The sequence below is a fragment of the Lotus japonicus genome, chromosome 2 (assembly GCF_012489685.1).
Source record: "Lotus japonicus ecotype B-129 chromosome 2, LjGifu_v1.2".
Taxonomy (NCBI): Eukaryota; Viridiplantae; Streptophyta; class Magnoliopsida; order Fabales; family Fabaceae; genus Lotus; species Lotus japonicus.
The window spans coordinates 12587663-12607939 of record NC_080042.1 but is presented as its reverse complement, the minus strand read 5'-3'; the positions used below and the strand labels follow the sequence as shown (position 1 = coordinate 12607939).

The 20277-nt window shown below is 34.7% G+C and overlaps 1 protein-coding gene across 3 annotated transcripts; it reads right to left on the bottom strand.

The window, feature by feature from the left end:
- Window positions 1–11363: 11363 nt before the first annotated feature.
- LOC130737615 (uncharacterized) lies at window positions 11364–18925 on the bottom strand. 3 transcript variants are annotated; one of them, XM_057589427.1, is made up of 10 exons: window positions 18676–18925; window positions 18220–18396; window positions 17540–17754; window positions 17223–17424; window positions 14095–14265; window positions 13899–14015; window positions 13430–13627; window positions 13292–13351; window positions 13105–13203; window positions 11364–11723 (listed from the first exon to the last, which is right to left on the bottom strand). In XM_057589427.1, the coding sequence occupies exons 3-10, from the start codon at window positions 17677–17679 to the stop codon at window positions 11610–11612; spliced, it is 1101 nt and encodes a 366-aa protein (XP_057445410.1). In that variant the 5' UTR covers window positions 17680–17754; window positions 18220–18396; window positions 18676–18925; the 3' UTR covers window positions 11364–11609. The 3 variants fall into 3 exon arrangements, with proteins under 3 accessions (XP_057445410.1, XP_057445411.1, XP_057445409.1); XM_057589428.1 differs by having other exon boundaries at window positions 18220–18360; XM_057589426.1 differs by lacking the exon at window positions 18220–18396.
- Window positions 18926–20277: the final 1352 nt, after the last annotated feature.

Below are 20277 nucleotides of genomic sequence, written 5' to 3'. Positions count from 1 at the left end.
TGGTCTATTCACATACATGTTTGAACTTATTTTCTGTTATTTGATATTCTACAGATATATCTACACAATAAACTTAATCGCCGTGCCACGCACGGGTGAAAATGACTAGTAATAAACTTATATTATTTAACACTATGTTCATCTTGATCATGATCATATTATTCACGTATTTATTTGCATCTTTATTTTTTATAGGACTTCCTATTATGGAAATTAATCATAAAAGTTCTTGTTTTTCTTGTCAATATTGATATGTTAAGGGTCAACACTCACAAATATAGTTGAAAGCTATGTTCCATAATTTATACTAGCAATAAGTTAATTCTTGTAGAGGATTACTAGGAAATTTGTGAGTGAACATTGGGAAGGAATCTCAAACCAAGTAATCCTTGTAGTTCCTGATGGTGCTAGATGGGAAGTGTCTTGGAAAAAAACGTGGTCTTGACATTATGATATTAGGAGACCATTGGAAGGAATTCGCGAGTTTTATTCTTTGGATGTGGAACATGTTTGTCTTTTTCTTCGGATATAATTCACATGATTAAAGATCACAGTTTAAGGTTGAGATACATAATAAACATGGAAAGAATAAAATGCATTTATAGTTCTTTCCAAGAAAGAACGACATCAACCTTAAACTATTATCTACAATCATGTTCAGCGTGTTTGAAGAAGAACTAAAAAAAATGTTTCACATTTAAAGAATAAACATTAATTTGCAAATTACTTTCAATGATCCCCGAACATCATCTCATCAATATATACCACATTTTTCCAAGTGTCTTCCTATCTAGTTCCATCATGAAGCATAAGGGATTACGTACTGGGTTGGAGTTTTCTCCCGATGTTCATACACAAAAATACATGAAATCCTCTACCAAAATTAAATCATATGCATTATAGAACATAGCTTTTAACTATATGTTAAAAGTATCAGCCTTGACATGATAATGAGTGACAAGGATAACAATATCTCTTATGATTAATATCTACAATAATAAAAGTCCTTCACAAAACAAAGATGCAAATAAAAACATAATTATGATCGTGAAGAGGAACAGCTAGAGATCAAACAAGCTATGTACCTAGAACTCAAAATATGATAATCAGTCATGCATAATCAAACTATACATACGTACACACTGACACATTCATAATATATAAATATGATTACGATACAGGGAAAGGCTTGTTTTAATTTGAAAGTTGTTTTCCTCAGTCCTTATGTTTCTATTATTATTTGATTAAATAACCTAATTAATGTATAATAGCAAAAATAAGAGGAAAAATAAGGGAATAGCAGAATAAAGGTTTCAGAGAGAAGAAAAAACGAGGAAAAGAAGGAGAAGAGAGGAAGATAGTTTCAGAGAGTTAATTTGAAGAATAGAGGTTTTTCCAAATTGAATTTTGTTTCTTGTATAAGATTTGAAGAACAAATTTATTATGATTATGTTATCTGTTTACAATAGCTGTTGTGTGTTCTTCTTCTTAGTGATTTCAAATTACGGCTACATGACATGTATGCAAGTTTAGCAAACAATTTAATTAGCAGAGCAAAAATAAAAATACCTTTCCTTGCGCCTTGCTCTTTTCTTTGTTTTGTTACATGATCCAGCCAAATCAACATCTTCTTCTCCTCACCACTGCGTGTCTGGAACTAAAACAGCAACTCTCTCGGCTCAGACGTGTACCCTTAAAAAGATGCATGGTACTGTGTATTGATTTGTGTGGAAAAGAAAGAACATATAAGAGGTGAAGGTGACGGCTGTGAATATCCTCCACTCTCAATGAGCAATTCTCTATTTAAAACCTTCTGTGTTTAAATATTTTTCCTTGCATCTTGTGATTCTCTCATTATTTGATTTTGATTTAATTGTGATTGTGATTGCAATTAGTCCTTAATGCTTGATTTATTGAGACATTTCCTCTTTTCGGTGAGATTTTGACACAGAAATTTCCTAGCATCTATCTCTTGATTATTTCCCTTATTGCCTATTTTTTTTTTTTTTGAAAGCAGAAATTTATTGATAAAAAGAACAAGAACTTCCCGAGAACAGACCTCTCACGGAAGTAGAACCTAAACCCAAAACCTCTCAATTGATGAACACAACAAGTGAATGAGCCTCGTTAAAACTTTACTAGGAAAAACCAAATGGGAAAAACCCTAGTGAAGGAAAAAGAGTACCACGATCACAAGCATGTCAACAAACCAAATCCAAAAAACCTTCCACCCAACAACAAAAACAAACTAGCAATAACTAAAGCACACAAAACCACCTCACATATCCTAAATTTTAAAACACATCAGTACCGAAACAATACATGAGCCTTAACAACAAAATCCACTATCATGCCTTCCCACGAAGCACCTGCAACACAACAAAACTTGGAAGCCCCCTTCATGCCTTGAAACCATCACCGCAACAAACCATGCCTCCGCCTGCACACTCTTGTCACTAAAAATTCGCTATCCTTCCACAAAGACACTGACCCACCCGCCGTGCCAATCGCCGATACAACCGAAAATAACAACTTATGATCCTTGCCCAGCTCCCCAGTTGCTTCTCCCGCGACACATCCAGTTATTTTCCTGGAGCAATAGAACACTCGATTTTACTTGCAGCACTCGATTTTAAATATTTTTGCCTTTCACCCCAAGCCACAGACGTTCCAAGAAATCCATAGAGACACCATCCCCAAGTCATCACTCGAACAGAGACGGATGGTTGTTTTTTATTTGTTCTCGAAGACCCTGAACAGCCACCTCCTCATCACCTTTGTACACCAAACCCAACTCCTTCCTCAACAACCAAGTCTCGTTAGTCCTGGTTTCTAAGTCCATCATGCAATCAGCACCTACAGACCAGTTGACATCTGCTACCAACACCCCTTTAGGCTTATTTTTACTACCCTTTGGTCTCCCTCTCTTCCCCTTTGACTTCCCCTCTTGGTCCCCCACCCTTTTGTTATTCTGTTTTTTCCTTGAATACTTTTTTCTCTCCCTATTGGCAGTTCGCAGGTCCGCCAATAAAATATCTTGATCCTCCTCTACGGCCACACTCTGCACACTCCTTTTGTCCAAAATACCCTCCATGCCATTTTCCTGATCACCAATGACCTCCAAATCGCGTGTCCCCACTAATTTTTTATTTTCCGCCGTAATTGATTCAACCACAGTTGGCAATTCCATAGAAGCCTTGGATCTCGCTACCCCCTCTAATGCCCTCATCGATAACGTTTTTTTTGTCCATTTATTTTGGACCGACAGATCACAATGTTCCACTTCCTTCCTATTCACGTGCACCACTTGAAAGCCATCTTCACCCTCCAACAAACTATTATTTTTCATCTGAAAATCCTTTGCACCCGTGGGCCCAGTCTCCATAAATATTGGATTTTGCCAAACTATTCCATATTGTGCACTTTGACATTCTTCCCCATAACATACGTTAGTAGCCCCACCCAATCCCTTAATTTCATTGAAACTTTTTTCCACACCTGATTCAAAACACTCCCCTCCATTCAAATCTTTTAAATCACCATTGGACCCCTCCAGAAACGCATGTCCCTGAATCTTTTCCAACTTTTCTTCCGTTTCTCTTAAAATTTGAAAAACCTTTAATGTCATTAACTCCTGCACCCCGTAACCAACATCTTTCAAGTGTTGTAACGCTTCCACCACCGAAAATGGCGCCTCCGCTGCTGCCACCGCATGTTTGCCCGCCGGAACTTCCTCAACCATCTTTATCAGGCCCTGATCTTCCATCCCCATCTCTGATATCTGATCCTCAGAATCTGATGAATCTGCCTTCTTGAGGTTCTTTACTTCCTGTCTCAAGCCCGACCAATCTTGGTATATTGACATCTCTTTCTCTACCATCACTTCACAACATTCTCCATCAATCTTTGCCACTACAATATGCTGTTCAATGAGCGGTTTCGCCGTGATTACCAAGAGCCTCCCAAAGTCGAGCCTCTCCTTTTTGGCAGTGATGCCATCGACGCATACAAAATGGCCAAGCGTATTTCCAATTGCCACAAAGAAAGAATGATTCCATGCTCCGACCGGTACTCTCCAAACTCTCACCCACACCAATTGAGATTTTCCCACCATTAGTTTCGAACAAGGCCCAAACCACTCAAAAATCTCATCCAGAACCGCCTTTGCTTCAGAGAGCGTTGCCTGCATTTCTGTATTCGACTCAAATTCTAGAAGCACCTCTCGCGCACCCATCACTTTAAGCTTCATATTAACTAACCCGAACATCTTCAACTTCTCCCACACAGCTTCCATGGACTGAACACCGTGCATAGTGGCACACGCACACCTATTCACCCACTCAACATCCTCCTCATCCAAGGAATAACTTACATTTGAATTTAACTCATCTTCCATTCTCATTTGCGTGTCCTTCTGCACCACCACCTTCGGCTTCCACACCTTGCCTCTTACAGCAAACTTCAAACGCGAATCATTGCACAAAGGGGCCGTCGCGAAGCCCCGATTGACTTGATACCGCGCCCTCTTAACAGTAAGAAAGGCTCCTCTGAATTTTATGTCGTTGAACATCCTTATAGCACGCCTCGCATCCATATCCTTCTGAAACCGGACAAATCCAAACCTGAATCGCCTTCCTTCCCGGCGTTTAAACTGCACGAAGACATCCGTCAACACACCAGTTTAGCAAAAATCGCTGTCACCATATCCTTCGTGACCCCATCACTTAAGCCATCAATAAAAACTGAAAAGGAACCTCCAGATCTGCCTACACCATGTTGCACTCTACTCTGATCCTCCCTCCTACACATCCCCTTTGTATGCACATCCTCTCTTGTTTGAAAACGCCTCGCCGACGGTTGCGAAGGCGGAGCCCTAGCGGAGCTCATCCCATCACATGCCGATGGAGGAAAATAACATTTAAAAAGCCTTATTGCCTATTTTTTAATTAATGTTTTTTATTTTTTTAAATTTATCTAATCTTCTGATTTTTTTAATTTTCGGATTTTATTAATTATTGAATTTTATTTCCCTTATTGCCTTTTTTTTAATTAATATTTTTCTTTTTTAAAATTTATCTATTCTTTTGATTTTATTAATTATTGAATTTTGTAATAATACAGGTTAAAAATTAAAATAATAATAATAACACTAATAATAATAATAATAATAATAATAATAATAATAATAGTAATGTCAGAAAAAAAAATATTAGGTGTTCACATTATTAGTTATATATATGCTTTAATTTATCTAATCTATATAATAATTTAACATATCTTATCTAACAATATGGCGTTTTATTTGAAATTTAGAAAAAAATCTTAGTGATAGAGATTTAATTTAACGATTATTTACAAATAGAACAATTAACTTAGTATTCAATGACGGAAGAAATCTAAATATTATTTGAGAATTTTTTTTGAAAATGTATTTCATATTACTAAATCTTGAATCTCAGGAGCATCATCAATTTTTTTGTTTTTGGTTAATCATCAACTTTTTTTAACTTTCTTCTCATGGACTTCTTGTGGGGAACATAACATACGGATTTTTTTGAGGTGTTAGTGGGTGGTTGGTCATTGTATGGTATAAGGTGGTGAGGCATGTGCGTGACTTATATTACAAGGGGAGAGTTTATGTGCTAAATTCTTTGTTTTGTTATGATAGCTAAGAATAACTGAAGATTTGCATTAGTTTTCAAGGTGCTGAAGAATGTTTTGTGGCCTGGTCTGTGTGGGTTGTGTATCTGTTTTGCTGCCAAGCAAACAATTGTGGTGCGTCTTATGGCTTTGACTTGGCTGATAGTTGGGAGTTTTTACGCTTTATTGATTTGGTCTTTTTGAGTTTGTGGGCACTCTTTTTCCTTCATTAGGTTTTTCCCATTGGGTTTTCCTAGTAAGGTTTTAATGAGGCTCACAATCAAAGCTTAATGGCCATGGAGGGGGTTTCTTGTTGCTCCTCTTTTCTTTTGTATTCTTGAGGTTCTTTTAATCAATAATACTAGTGTTTTTTACCCGCGCGTTGCACGGGGAATACATTTATTATATTTGATAGGTCAATTAATACATTGATCATTAAAAAGATAATAAACAACGAATGAAATAGAAGAGTATGAAATGATGAGCAAAGTGGACAAAAAGTGTTAAATTAAAACCCTTGTTCCATAGATTAAACTTTGTACAATTGAATAACTAATAAAAAAATTGGTTAACAAAATCTCAAATTATGCAAAACATATTAGGGGATGTGGTTTAATGATGGCTAATAAACAATAGCTGATTTAATCTACAATGAAAAAAAGAGAAAAGATTCTTTATGTACGTGATTATGCGAGTTCATTTTTTACACAATAAAATAAACTATGTTTGACCCATATCAACATGAAGTCGTTTCACATTCTTCATGAGCCTAAAGACAATAACACAAATTATAGATATGAAGAATCACTAATAAAGCATTCAGAACACATTTTAATCTTAAAAAAAAGAATGTACCGCGAAATTTGTTATTGTATTTGATATATTAATTAATACTTAATGAAGGTACTTTCTTGTTAAAATATATTTCTTCCCGTAGGAGAATTTAAATCCTATAATAATTTGTACAAAAAAATTAAAGTGGACTATATTATTATGTAGTAAAAAATTAACATCAAACTATATTATATTATGTTTTTCTTGTAACAAAAAAAAATTCCGATGAAATCTTATTAACATTTATTTTTATGTAGAAGTATTGTCATGTAAAATATGCATCCTATATATAAAAGTTTTTAAGCTCTTTCTAATACATTTAGATCCAGCTTCTCCTTACTCTCAGGATGCCTGAAAGTCTTTTCTCAAGTCTATCTGGTGGGTAATATCGATAAAGATGATGACACCCACCATACCTTACTTGCTTCAAGGTCGATCTCTTGTATCCTCCTCCTGCCGAAGACTTTAAGAGTAAACCTTGCCATTCCAACTTTCATCGATCGAGTTTCAATTGCTTTTTCTGTTGATCCAGGTGAGAAAGCTTACTAAGGCAACCTCTGCTTTTGTCTATCTCCCAATATAAGAAGCATGTTACTTTGCTCTTATAGTAGTACTAATGGGCGTACTTTAGAACAAATTTCTAGCGAAGGTCTTGACAGTTTGGAACTTAAAGGTTTGGTTCATTAATAATATCTAGTAGTTTCATCATGCTATTCTGCTTTTGAGCTTGTTGTACTTACCGGAGCATTTCTGCGATAAAAAAATTCAGAATAGTAAAGCAGTCGTAGTATGCTCCCTTTACTTGCTCTAGTGCTCAAGTGATAGCTAGGTGCATACTGTTTGCATCTGAATTATATATAAAAGACTCTTAAAAACAACTACTTAATTCTCCATTACAAAGAATATACATTACATCAGAACCTAATTATTATTTGTCAGTGACATAAGTGTTGAAAATAATAGTATTAATAATTGAAATTTCGAATGGTGTGAATAAGGATTAAAAGTCCAATTTCATAAGAAAAAAAAATCTCCATTTACATCAAAATCTCTCTCAGATTTCTCTACCTCATTATCACCACCGCTTTTCTTATAAATTATCCACAAACACACTCACAAATTCCACACAGTACCTAACATCATATGCAAATTTTATTTTCACTGCAACCAGAGTCTGTTCTTCGGCATAAAAAAGCACTTCATAAAGTAAGAAGGTATCACATTTTGAATTTAAATCATTAAAATATTTATTTCTAATTAAAAAATCAAATGAAACTTGCTTCCAAATCAGCAGCAATCCTAGGTGCTATTCCTGATTGTTGTCCAACTTTAACATGAATTAATATGAACTCATGCTAATTCAAATCAAACTTGCTTCAAATCAGCAGCTTCCAGCCGTATCTGCATTCTAAGTAACAGAAAATCAAGAACTCATGAAGTGAGATTGATAGACATGTTAGAGTAGGATAGACTAAAGACCACCAAACATAATAGCAATATGTGCAACATCAATCTAGCTATGATAGTGCAAAGATAGCAATCAAATTTGCAGACAGATATGAAAGTCAAAGAATGAATTGAAGCCACTTTTTGGCTATGGCCTTCCAGTGGTTTCCATAACCAATCAGATCTATTTGTAAGGGGAAACTAATCACATGCTACTAAAGAAGATGAATGGAAGAAAACCCCTCTAAAAATTTTAGACCCATTATATTTGTTGAACGGCTAAAACAACTTTTTGCTTTATGTAGCACTGTTGTTGAAAGTACAATAACCAAATCAAAAACATATGCTGATACTAAATCGTAATGTGATAATTACACACTCATGCAAGCAAGACTTCCAATCACACTAAAGTTTGATTAATTGAACCATAGTAGAACAATGATTAATTATAAAATCTAATATTGCCTTCGAAAAGTGACTTTTAATATATGTAATGATGATAGATAGATGTAGAATTGATGAACTAAGTCAGTAAAACTATATATGCATCACAGTAGTGCAACACCAAACACACATCTCTATCTCTTATCTGGTGAATATATACATATAATGGACTAAGAAAAACCTCAATGAGTACTGGTCTCACATGTTTCGTGGCTTACTTGAAATGAGAGCAAGATAAGATCTTGAGTCATCAATCATGTTTCATCGTCAGCTAGCTGAGAATCAGAGAGTGTCGTCAGAAAGAGGTATGCACCTCATTGCCGTTCTGTACCTACGGATAAATTCATGTCAAATGTTTCTAGGGAAGCCAAGGAAATCAATTTATTGTTAAAACATTGGTTTAGGCGTTTAGCATATTAGAAAGGATAGCACCAGTTTTAAAAGCCTAACCTCAATAGTATAGCTTGAGCGAACAAAGATAAGCAGTAAAATCTCATCCATGATATGTAGTTCTGTAGTTGTAACGGCAAGCACCAACAATAATAATTAATTTCCTCGGTGCAAGAAGCATGCAAAAATAAAAAATTACCAAATAAAAAAGTTGCAAGGAAAAAAATCTACAACTTCTCCTTTCTCTCCCCTCAATTCTTTCACTCCCTCAATCCACTTCACTGGCAATGATTAGGTTAATCAAAACATACACAGATCAATGTTTCACCTCCTATAACATAGGACACAAATTTTAGATGCAAATTAAGAAAAACGAATAAAATAGAATCACATACAAAGGAGAATCAGAAAACATAAAAAAACAAATCAAAATATTGAAAAAATCCATATAGAATATAAAATGGACTCACCATCCATGGCTTCCAAAGAATCTCTTTTGGTGGAATATCTATAAAAAAAACCTGAAGAAAAGAATTTGAAATTAGCATGGCAAGTGATGAACGAAATTGACCTTGAAGTCAAACATGAGTGAATGAAAGTTAAAGGTAAAGTAAAATAAAATTGAAAAAAACCATAACATATTATGCAAGCAAAAGAAGAAAATAATTTGAAACCTCCATTTGCACTCCATCTGCAATCTTCCCAATCATTCCAAGGCAGCAAATCGGAGGGATGCGATTGCAAGTCGATGGCAAAGTGGTTCCGTGGAGAGATGAGACGATTTTGTGGGGGTGGTTCCGTTCAGTGAAGAGATTGGATGAGAATTGCATGGAGGAGAAGAATTCCACGGAGGAGATGGTGGAGGTAGGCAGGGTTTTAAGAGGGTTTTTGCTGATGGGATGTATTATTGATTTAAATCACTTATCACAGATTTTATATTAAGATAAAATCATGAAATAAACAACATAAATCATAATCAAATCTAAAATTAAAAAATGTACTAAATAAGTATAGATAAAAACTATCAAAATCTAGCAAATCACAATAAAAACTCATAAAATCCGGAATTAATAAAAAATCCGAAAATTCAATAAAAATACCATAAAAATTAATTAATACTCTAAAAATAAATAATAATATAAATTAAGATAAAATCCAGAAATATACAACATAAATCCTAATCAAATCTAAAATTAAAAAATGTACTAAATAAATATAGATAAAAACTATCAAAATCTAGCAAATCACAATAAAAACTCATAAAATCCGGAATTAATTAAAAATCCGAAAATTCAATAAAAATACCTTAAAAATCAATTAATACTCTAAAAATAAATCAAAAATAAATTAAGATAAAATCAAGAAATAAAAAACCTAAATCCTAATCAAATCTAAAATTTAAAAATGTATTTTTTTTATTAAGGAGAAATAAGGTAAGGAAAAATCAGGGCACATGTGGCAAGTGGAGCCAAGGAGAAAGAGCTTACATGTAAAGTATTAGGTGAGAATTAATCTGGGAGCGACACGTCCCTAACTTGGCATGTGAGAGCGACACGTCATGCTAGAAGTTGTTCTTTTCTAATATATATTGATTGATTGATTGATATTGATTGATTGATATTGATGTTTCAGCTTTCTAAAAAAAATAAATGTAAATAAAAATCATATTTTATTACATTGTTAAATAGACATTCAATCAATCAAAATTATTACCATTACTTAATTATATGCCCTGATTTAATCTAATATAATAATTTAACAAATCTAATCTAAACAATTAGACGTTTTATTTGAAATTTAGGGAAAAAATCTTAGTGATAGAGATTTAATTTAATGACTACTTACAAATATATAAATTAACTTAATATTAAATAATGGAAGAAATCTAAATATTTCATTTTTTGAGGTTAAATCTAAATATTTCATTGATTTATTATTTAAAAATGTAATTCATATTACTAAATCTTGAATCATCATCTTTTTTCAACTTTCTTCTCATGGACGTCTATAAATGTAAATCAAATCCAATTGTATTTCGTTGTTAAATAGATATTCAATTAATTAAAATTATTAGCATTACTTAAGGCATGTTTGACACGCCGTATTAGGCATGATAATATAAGTTTATACAATAAACTATGAACTTATTTATTGTTTGGTGCTAACATTGTATTATATAGACTTATGTATTAGTCCACTCTTACACACTTTAAAAAAAAAAATCCACTCTTACACAATAAAATGATAGATTATTTAATTAATTAAAAAGTTAATACATTAAAGCAAAGTGTTGTGGGGTGCGAAAATCAACTCCCGAAACAAAACGCCACCTAACCTCCCCAAGGAAAGCAAGAAACAATCCAAAATCAAAAAGATGGACCAAAGAATTTGAAGAAAATATTTTGGTCCAATTCCCGAAACCAAGTGTTTTTTTTTTTTCTTCTTATCTGTCTCATCATTTTCTATGAACTGGACTTATGTATCTTATATTTTTCTCTCTTCTCTTCTGATATATATCTAGTGAATTTGGGGCATGTTGATAACATTTTTGAATAAAATAATTCACACAATAATAAAAATTCCGGCTATCTCAATTTTCTCTATCACAATAACAAAAATCACGTTTTGTTCTTTAAAAAATCGACTTTATACAGTCAGGGAAGTATAAGACCTATATCAGTATTTAGATGTACAATAGATTTTCAAATTCACAGAACTTGGATGAGAAGTCAATAACTGATATAACTGTACAAAAGATACAACATATTGTCACAATACAGAATCTAAGAATGTGATTTTGACATTGTCATAGTTCCAAGCAGGTCCTATGAATCCTTTAAGCTTGTACTCCTGCTTCAGTTGCTATGGAGGCTTGAAAGCATGGGCTTCTTAGAAAGTTCTCCAGACCTACTAATCTTTCCATTCTTCTTCTCATATTCTTCTTTAAGTTCCTCTAAACGCTTGGATATCTGATAAGAACAGTAACACAGGTGCATAACCATATAATTATGTAACTTAAAAAGATATTGTCTTTTACACAGAAGCTACTCTACAGTCTAATCACAACTTGGGCATGCATTATTTTAAGTTCCATTATGTAGTGTGTAACAAATTAGTATTATTATTTTTTAGGTGCAGGATAAACAGAATTTTAAGGGATGTGGAAACAAGCCATAAACAGCTGATGCAGTATGCACTATTCGATTAATACAGGGTAAAGAACTAATTAAGCATTAGTCTAATAATAAGAAACACAATAAATAAACCAGCATTTTTATAACCTGTAGGACCAACAAACTGAACATCAGAAGAAGAGACACCATGATTCTTTACCTATAGGGCCAAATCCCTTCTGATTCACTAATAAATATTTTTAGTTTTGATACATCCACAGCCACTTTCTCTTCCATCTCATTTCCAACCACTTTCTTTTCCTATCTCTGCCATGTGACTGAGGCAGGTTCAAGTCCAAGAAACAGCCTCTTGTGTAAAAAACAAGGTAAGGCTGCATACAATAGATCACGTGATCAGACTCCGCACATAGTGGGAGCTTTAACGGACCCGGCTGCTCTTTTTTTCTCTCATTTTCCAAGGTAAGGCTGCATACAATAGATCACGTGATCAGACTCCGCACATAGTGGGAGCTTTAACGGACCCGGCTGCTCTTTTTTTCTCTCATTTTCCTATCACATCATATATGTCACTTCTCTCTCCTATTTCTATCTCATTCTGGGTGCAGGGTGGAATTTGACTTTGAAAGTAATATTTTCTAAATATGCTAGTGCCCCTCCAAATCCCCTAGCCTTCTTTTCTTACATCATGTTGTCAATCCCTTGTGTCTCCAAAATCCTTCTAACATAGAATTGCGCCATTTTAGTAGAAGACAAATTTGTGTTGATGTGTGAGAAGAGAAAAAATCATGGGGAGAAAGAAACAGAAAAAGGGAAATTCTTTACACGTAGATGCATAGAAGTTACGAATTGTTTTTTCTACTAATCAATATTGTCCTTTAACATATTCTCCTAAATACCAATATACTGGTACTAGAATTGCACCATTTTTGGAACTAGACCAACTCTTGAGCTTATATCAATATATTATGAATATAAATCCCCTGAGCAATGAAATCATTGAATAAGAGATTTAAAAGTAACAAATAGTGTAACATTCATTACTGAAGTAACTTTTTGAGTTTGACAAATAAAATACACGTGGAAGATCAGCAGTGAAGAAATTAAGTGTATCCTAATCCTGCAATAATCATTTCAAATTCCAAGATAAGGAAGAAAACGTGTATTTTTGGGTCTGCACAAGTGAAAACAAATCAAAATGTAGAGAAAGGATTAGAACCTTGATCGAATATGCCAAAGGTAATAACGTATCTGGATTCATTGCATCCTCAGGGAAGTTTTTCAAGGCATGTATCAGTTTCTCAAATGGTAGTTTAATCTGTGATAAAGAAACAGAACACTGACAATGAGTAGAAATTTGATTCAATTCATAACTAACACAAGCCACAAGGTCACATTATACCAACCAAGTCATCGTGGCAGTACTTCAACAGTGCCAAGCCAACTTTAAAGACGATTTTAACACCCTGGAAGGCAAGAATGTCATAATCATAGATCAATGTTTCTAACAAACAAATGATTCTTTTAAGGGAAAGCACACTAACCTCATACAGAAATACATCCCAAATTCGAAGAGCCAAATGGAATGGAAAGGAATATGAAAACACAGTTATGAACCATTGACTGGCATACATGCTAGGATTTATCATTTCTTGGGAAAAATGTTCTCCCAATTTTGGTAGATGCTCCCTCACCAAGAGTTCAAATTGAGAGAGGTATTGCTGTACTAGAGGCAATCCTGCCTACATTCAAAATAGTAGTGATCATGCTGAATAGAGAATTGTATCAACAGAAAGTATACAATAGAAACAACCATGCAAATTTAATACATATCCAGTTCTTTCCTTTCCTTGTAGGGAACGTGTCATGAACCAATTATCCCAAAAGCTTAAGTTGTTGGGTAAAGGACACGTTTTAGATTATTATTTCTAGAACTTATATTATAAAAGACAGACCTAATACATGACAACATCAATAATCAGCAAAAATGAATTCATGGAACAAAATTGTTACCAGATACAAGCCTTCCATTGGGGCATGAACGGCTCCTTTCAGCAATGCCACCAACAACCAAAATGCATCCTCCTCACTCATATAAAGAAGTAAAAGACCTGCTAAAAACCCCATCCCCTGCATTTTGAAATAATCAATATTATAAATTACTTTGGGAGAAGCGGAAAAAAAACGGTCATGGGTTCCTGAGTAAAACCTGAACATATCCTACATCTCTGTCAAAGACTGAGTAAGCTTTTAAAACATTGTAGAGGGACCGTTGCCCAGGTCCATGTCTCTGTTGGAAGAACACATGTGAGGGGAATGTTCGAGAAATGTCTCGAATTATATCTAGCTCAGAAGCTGATGTCTCATATATGACTAGTTGCTGCAATAGGCAAATGTCTTGTCAATGCAAACTCCCAATTGTCGAAAAGTAGTGTCAGAAAATTCCAGATAATTTCAAAAAAGTAAGAAGGAAACCTCGATATAAAAGATAGTACCCTGTTTTAGTACCTTTATTTCATACTTGGACCAGTAATCATCACAAACGTAACTAAACTTGCAAAAAAATAGTCATTTGCAAAATAATAATATCTTCCTATGATATAAAATTAAAACATGCAAAACGCAAAAAACCCTTTTAAACACCCTTGTATAATATGGCCAAGGAATTTCTTATATGTTAGGTTTGGATGATAAGTGAAATTGTAAAAAAATGGAAATAGGTAGGGTAGTATGTGGGATAAAATGTTTCCTGTGGGAGGAGTTCACTTCTGACAGAACTCAAGTAAGTTGGTGATAGAACCTAGCCAATAATAAGGCAGAAACTGATATTATTCAGTATAGAAAACTACAACATTGCTGAGAAATCCAAGAGTCTTAGCTCCTCTCCCTAAATCTCAATCCCAAATTATCCAAAAGATGATGATACTCTCTCTAACTATCGTATTTCTAGTCTCACTCACTAACTAACCCTCCACTAAGAGGAACCCCCTCAACTAACTAACTAACCTATGGGATGCGGATACCTATCAATCATGAAGTCATAGTTAGTTACAAAGTAGTTATAAAATTAACTGGGCAGTTATAGTTGGAAAAGGAAGAGGTTTAGCTTAAATAGTAAAACGGGTCAACGGAAAAGGGATTCTGATTTTGTTATCATCAGGAAATTGAGAACTAGATCTTTTACAAAAAGGGGAAACTACTGGAAGTGGAAGGAGATTCTCTCCTTTGTTCTCTGTTTGTGATTACACAACCAATAGCAGGGAATTTTTTCAATACTCCTCTAGTACAAACTCCCTCATCATAAAGCATGACACCTGGCATATGTGGTAAGTTATTCTCAACTATAATGTTTTTTCTAAATTGAGAAAAAATATAACTGAACATTGTGAGTGAGATGTGCTGAGTCTTCAGTTCTCAATTTCCTCCAATAACAGATGTGTTCTTTTTCTTCTTTGTCTCAGTTTGCTCAGTCATCGTTCCGAAATATCGTATTCTGTTTGAGGGGGTTTCTAACAATTTCCTTGGCTAGAAATCAAACTGTCAATTTCTTATCTAACGGTGAAAAGAAACTCAATACTATATATAGTTGTTAGAAGTACCACATTGGCTAGATATAGAGCATAGATAGCCTTTATAAGGGTAGTGCAAACCTCAACTCTTGAGCAAGCTTTTGTGGTTGAGTATATGCCTCCCAAATTCTAATATGGTATCAGAGCCTATCCTAGATCCATTTGTTGTGGAGACCTCTCATATTTGGGCCACCTGTTGATGTTCATTCCACGCTCCAGATGTCCAGCCCTGGGCGTGAGGGGGTGTGTTAGAAGTCCCACATTGGAGCAACCCTCAACTCTCGAGCTAGCTTTTGGGTTGAGTTAGGCATCCCTAATTCTAATAACAGTTTTGGGTCTTTGACCAGGAAATCCCCACAACACAAGTATTGCTGTGAGATAACTCTTTGTATTTCAATATAATTGTCACATAGGTTTTAGTTTGTTCCAAAACATTTGTAAGTTGTAACTTTAGACTACCTAGAAAGAATAACTTTCTTTTTTCCAACTTTATCCTTGTCTTTTGGCATCCCAACAACATCAAATGAGAAAATATTAATTGAGTGCGAGGATAATGTAGAAATTATATTTCCTTGAAATTGGGAGTGTTTAATGACTTATGTTACTTGTTGAAAAAAAAAACTCAAACAACAATGACTAATGCGGGGTGCAATTCTGTATATACTTAACTGAAATCTAAATGCTGAACTTTCAACTCTAAAAAGAATACATGAAGAATCTATGTTTACAGACCAATATGTATCTAGAACTCATGGGACCCTTAAGGGTTTAATGGAAGACTTTTGAATGACTTTGAACTTCTGTGAATCATTAGACTTCAAATTATGAAATTGGATATTTCTAGACCTAATTAATGTATCCAATACATCTAACATTGACTCTAGACTAGCTAAAACATGTAATAGTCTGAAATACAAATTTAAGACTCAACTATTAATAAAAATGCTTCTCTATTTTTCACCAATGTAGTTCAATCGGTTAATCGAAGATAATTAATTGTATAGATAATCAGAATGGAAAGAGAATATATTGAACAGTCACTATCTTAGGTAGAGGTAAATTCGATGGAGAGGATCTGCTCCCAACATAAAAAAAAAAATGAGTAGAGCTATACCCTCCTAACAAATCCTCCAATCCTAATTACTCAAAATAGTTAGCAACAACAACAACAACAACAACAAAAAAGAATTCAATGCCTTGAAACCTAAAAAGCTTTTAATATTTTATTCTTCATAGTAATTAGGGGGATTCATTAGAAGAATGTAGAATCATTAATTAATTAAATATATGCAACAGGCATTATGTTTTGTCAACAATGGATGTTGGGGCAATTTCATTTTAATCTTTAAGGAAATAATATTTCACAGAAGCTGAATACCATGAGAATAAATTATGTCTACAATTTCGATACAAAATAATACTTTTATGAAGATAAATCCACACTAGGATTTACTCAAGCAGCCGAGTGATAATTGATCAGATAATTTTGAATATTGTACATATCCACATTCAAGATATCCTTTAAGCTATGTGTTACCATGAAAGACAATGTTCAACTTAGAAAACCCAGCATATCAACCATTGGTGAACTGTTACAGCAAAGAGAAATACACAGTGATGACACAAAAATATGCGCGAATAAAAATGTAGCTTAGATTCAATATCAATTGGTTGGAAAACTGAAACAAGATAAACTGCAGCAAGCACTGAACAAAGCTATTAGAATATTACATCACATTCTTTCATCTGAACAAATTGACTTGATTACCTCATAAACTCCAGGATTCATGAGCAATAGGTCCCGACTTCCAGATATCAACTGCCAAACAAGGCCCCTTAGACAATCAGGAATTCCTTTCCTTATACGCCTTTTAACAACATGGGGTTTTTTTCTGAGATAATGTTTCCAATCACTCCCGCCAACCCCAATCATCTTCCTCCATTTTCTAACCCTTCTCTCCTCCCTAATTCTGATTAAAGAAATATGATAGTAAAGGTAAGACCACAGGCCAAATTTTAATGCTCGTTCATGATTAAAGCCCAGAGAAACACATATAAGTATAACAAAGGAAAAAAACAAAATACCTCTCATGGTCATACGCTGATCTACTCTTGACTAAGCCATCAGAAGTATTAGCATCTTGTTTTACAAACCCAAATCTATCTACTGCTCTTGGTGAAGGAACTGGACTTGGTTCGTAGTCATCTAATCTTTTCTTTTCCATTCAAAGACCACAAATTAGCTCTCTCAGATCAAATGACAAAGGAGATGACTAGCTTAGCATTACAATAAGGAAAACCTGAAAAAGAAAGTGCAAAGAAGATGATGTCATTATCATTTTAGTTTACTAATACCATTGAGAAGAGAAAATAATAAATTTGGCATACACCTAGTTACATGTATTTGCAAGTGGAGTTTTTGAGGGGAGGGGAGGGGAGGGAAGGGAAGGGAGCCTCCCTTTGTTTGTGAGTTTTTAAGAAGGGGGGCGAAGAGTTTGGGGTATTTCAAGAAACCCTCCAAAACCCTCTCGTAATTATATTTTCCAGTTCCCCCAAATTGGGGGTTTTGGACTCCCAAACAAGGGAAGGGCTTACCCTTCTTCCCCCTCCCCTTCCCTAAAAACTCAGAAACACACCCTAAAATATTTAATATACATGGCAAGTATGTAATAATCAATAAGACACAAACAAGATATAAGAGATTACAATTTGCTCTTTGCCGTGCCATAATCACAACATAAAGAAAGCAACCATCAGAATCTTACCCGATTTCTTTTCATCATAATCTACAAACTAATATATACGAAGGTGCCAACAACTAAGTATGTTTGTTATCCATCTGGGCTCCCCCTCCGTTGTGTTCAGTTGGACATAAACACTTGTTCAAACACAGCCTATTCCATATCCTATAAAAGTAAGGCAACCACAGTCCCCTCAGGACCCTGGTTAAGATTTCAAAAATAGTACGCATTCAATGAAAAAGTAGTAGTAATCTTTCAGCTACTGTGTTTTCCAAGAAATAAAAGAAACTGGATAATGCAAATTCATTCAGTAAAGAATGAGTGAAGGCATGCTCAAAACAGTAAATTTCAGTCTCCTCAACATTAATAAAAAAAATAAACAATGGCAAGAGATCAGTTACTTTTAAACTTTGCAGAAGAGCTAATAATACACATTCAAATACAAAACACAAAAAAAATGTTAATATTCCGAGACCATACCATTATTTCGTGCCAAACCAATTCCAATAGCTTTCAGCATTCGAGAAATTCAGATGATTGAATCCAACGTGAATTCTCAATCATTCAGATCAACGAACCCTGTATTGGTGGTGAATGGGAAATGGGTAGGTTGATTGATTGGGGCGTTACAGAGAAAGAGTAGTGTGAGAAGAGAAGGACGGCAACAACCTCATAAATTGGAAATTGGGGAAGGTGCTCTCAAAAGAAAACAAAAGCGAGAGAAGGGAAAAGGGAAGGAACAAAATCTCAATATACCCGTCAAATATGATCATTAGATTTGACACCCCAACCATTAGAAATGTCACCCCACTTACGGAAACTCAGTTTCCGAAATATTTCGGAAATAAGGTTTCCGAAGCACTTTTTTACTCAAAAGTGTGGTTTTTTACTCAAAAGTGTGGTGTTAGATGTATTTTGAACTAAAAATCACGAATTAATTTCGGAATCTAAGATTCCGAAATAATTCGGAACTTGAAAATCCGAAAATTAGGGGTGTGAAATCTAATGGTTGGGGTGGCAAATCCAGCTCTCGTCAAATATGGGTAAGGCTTAGTTATTTTGATACTAATATTTTAATCTAGGCTTAAAAGCACTTTTAATCCCCATGAATTCGAATTGTGCAAATAGAGTCCCTAAACTTTTTTAAGAATTATTGAAAGCTAATTAAAAACTCTGCTGAAATCCCATTGACATTTGATGTCTAGTATAGAATTGATTATGCAACGAATTCAAGCGGCAAACCATCATCATCGAATTGTGAACAGCTTACCTGAGAAAAGGTGTTCGGGGTTGTATTGTTATTGGGCTTACAATATTTGTGTCATGTGGGCTTACTGAATTTGTACTATAGGGCCAGGCGACCCATGACCCGAACGGGTCAAAACTTCATAATATATAAAGGAAACACCGCCCATGCGGTGGGGGGATCCAACACTTTTTTACTCATTTGCTATCTTGTCATTTTCTACTTTTGTTGCCTAATTGCTTAGCCCTGACCGAAGATTTAGACCGGAACATTGGCGCCCACCGTGGGGCATAGGAATTCGATCCTAGGCTTCAAACTCACTGAAAATGGTGAATCGATCTGGAGCAAACGGAAGGGACAATCATGTTAACCATGAAAATGTTCCGCCCGACATTTTGCAACAGATCATGGCGGATCTAACTGATCTTCGTCAACACAATCAACAACTGCAAACTCAACTTGCTGAGATCAACCAAGATCGGGGCTTGCATGAGGGCGATCGTAGAATGGCAGAGATGGTGGTAGATTTCCAACCGTTCACAGAAGACATTGCAAACACAACTGTTCCAGATAATTTGAAGACTTTGGTTCTTGATTCTTACTACGGAGATTCTGACCCCAAGGATCATTTGGTGTATTTCAACACCAAGATGGTTATTGTGGGCGCTTCAGATGCTCTGAAGTGTAAAATGCTTCCTTCAACTCTTAAGAAGTCAGCAATGACTTGGTTTACAACGCTCCCACCGCGTTCAATTGCAGGGTTCATGGATTTATCGGCGAAATTCTTGTCCCAATTTTCAACTAGTCGCGCCCAGAAAGTGACTCCAGCAGCCTTG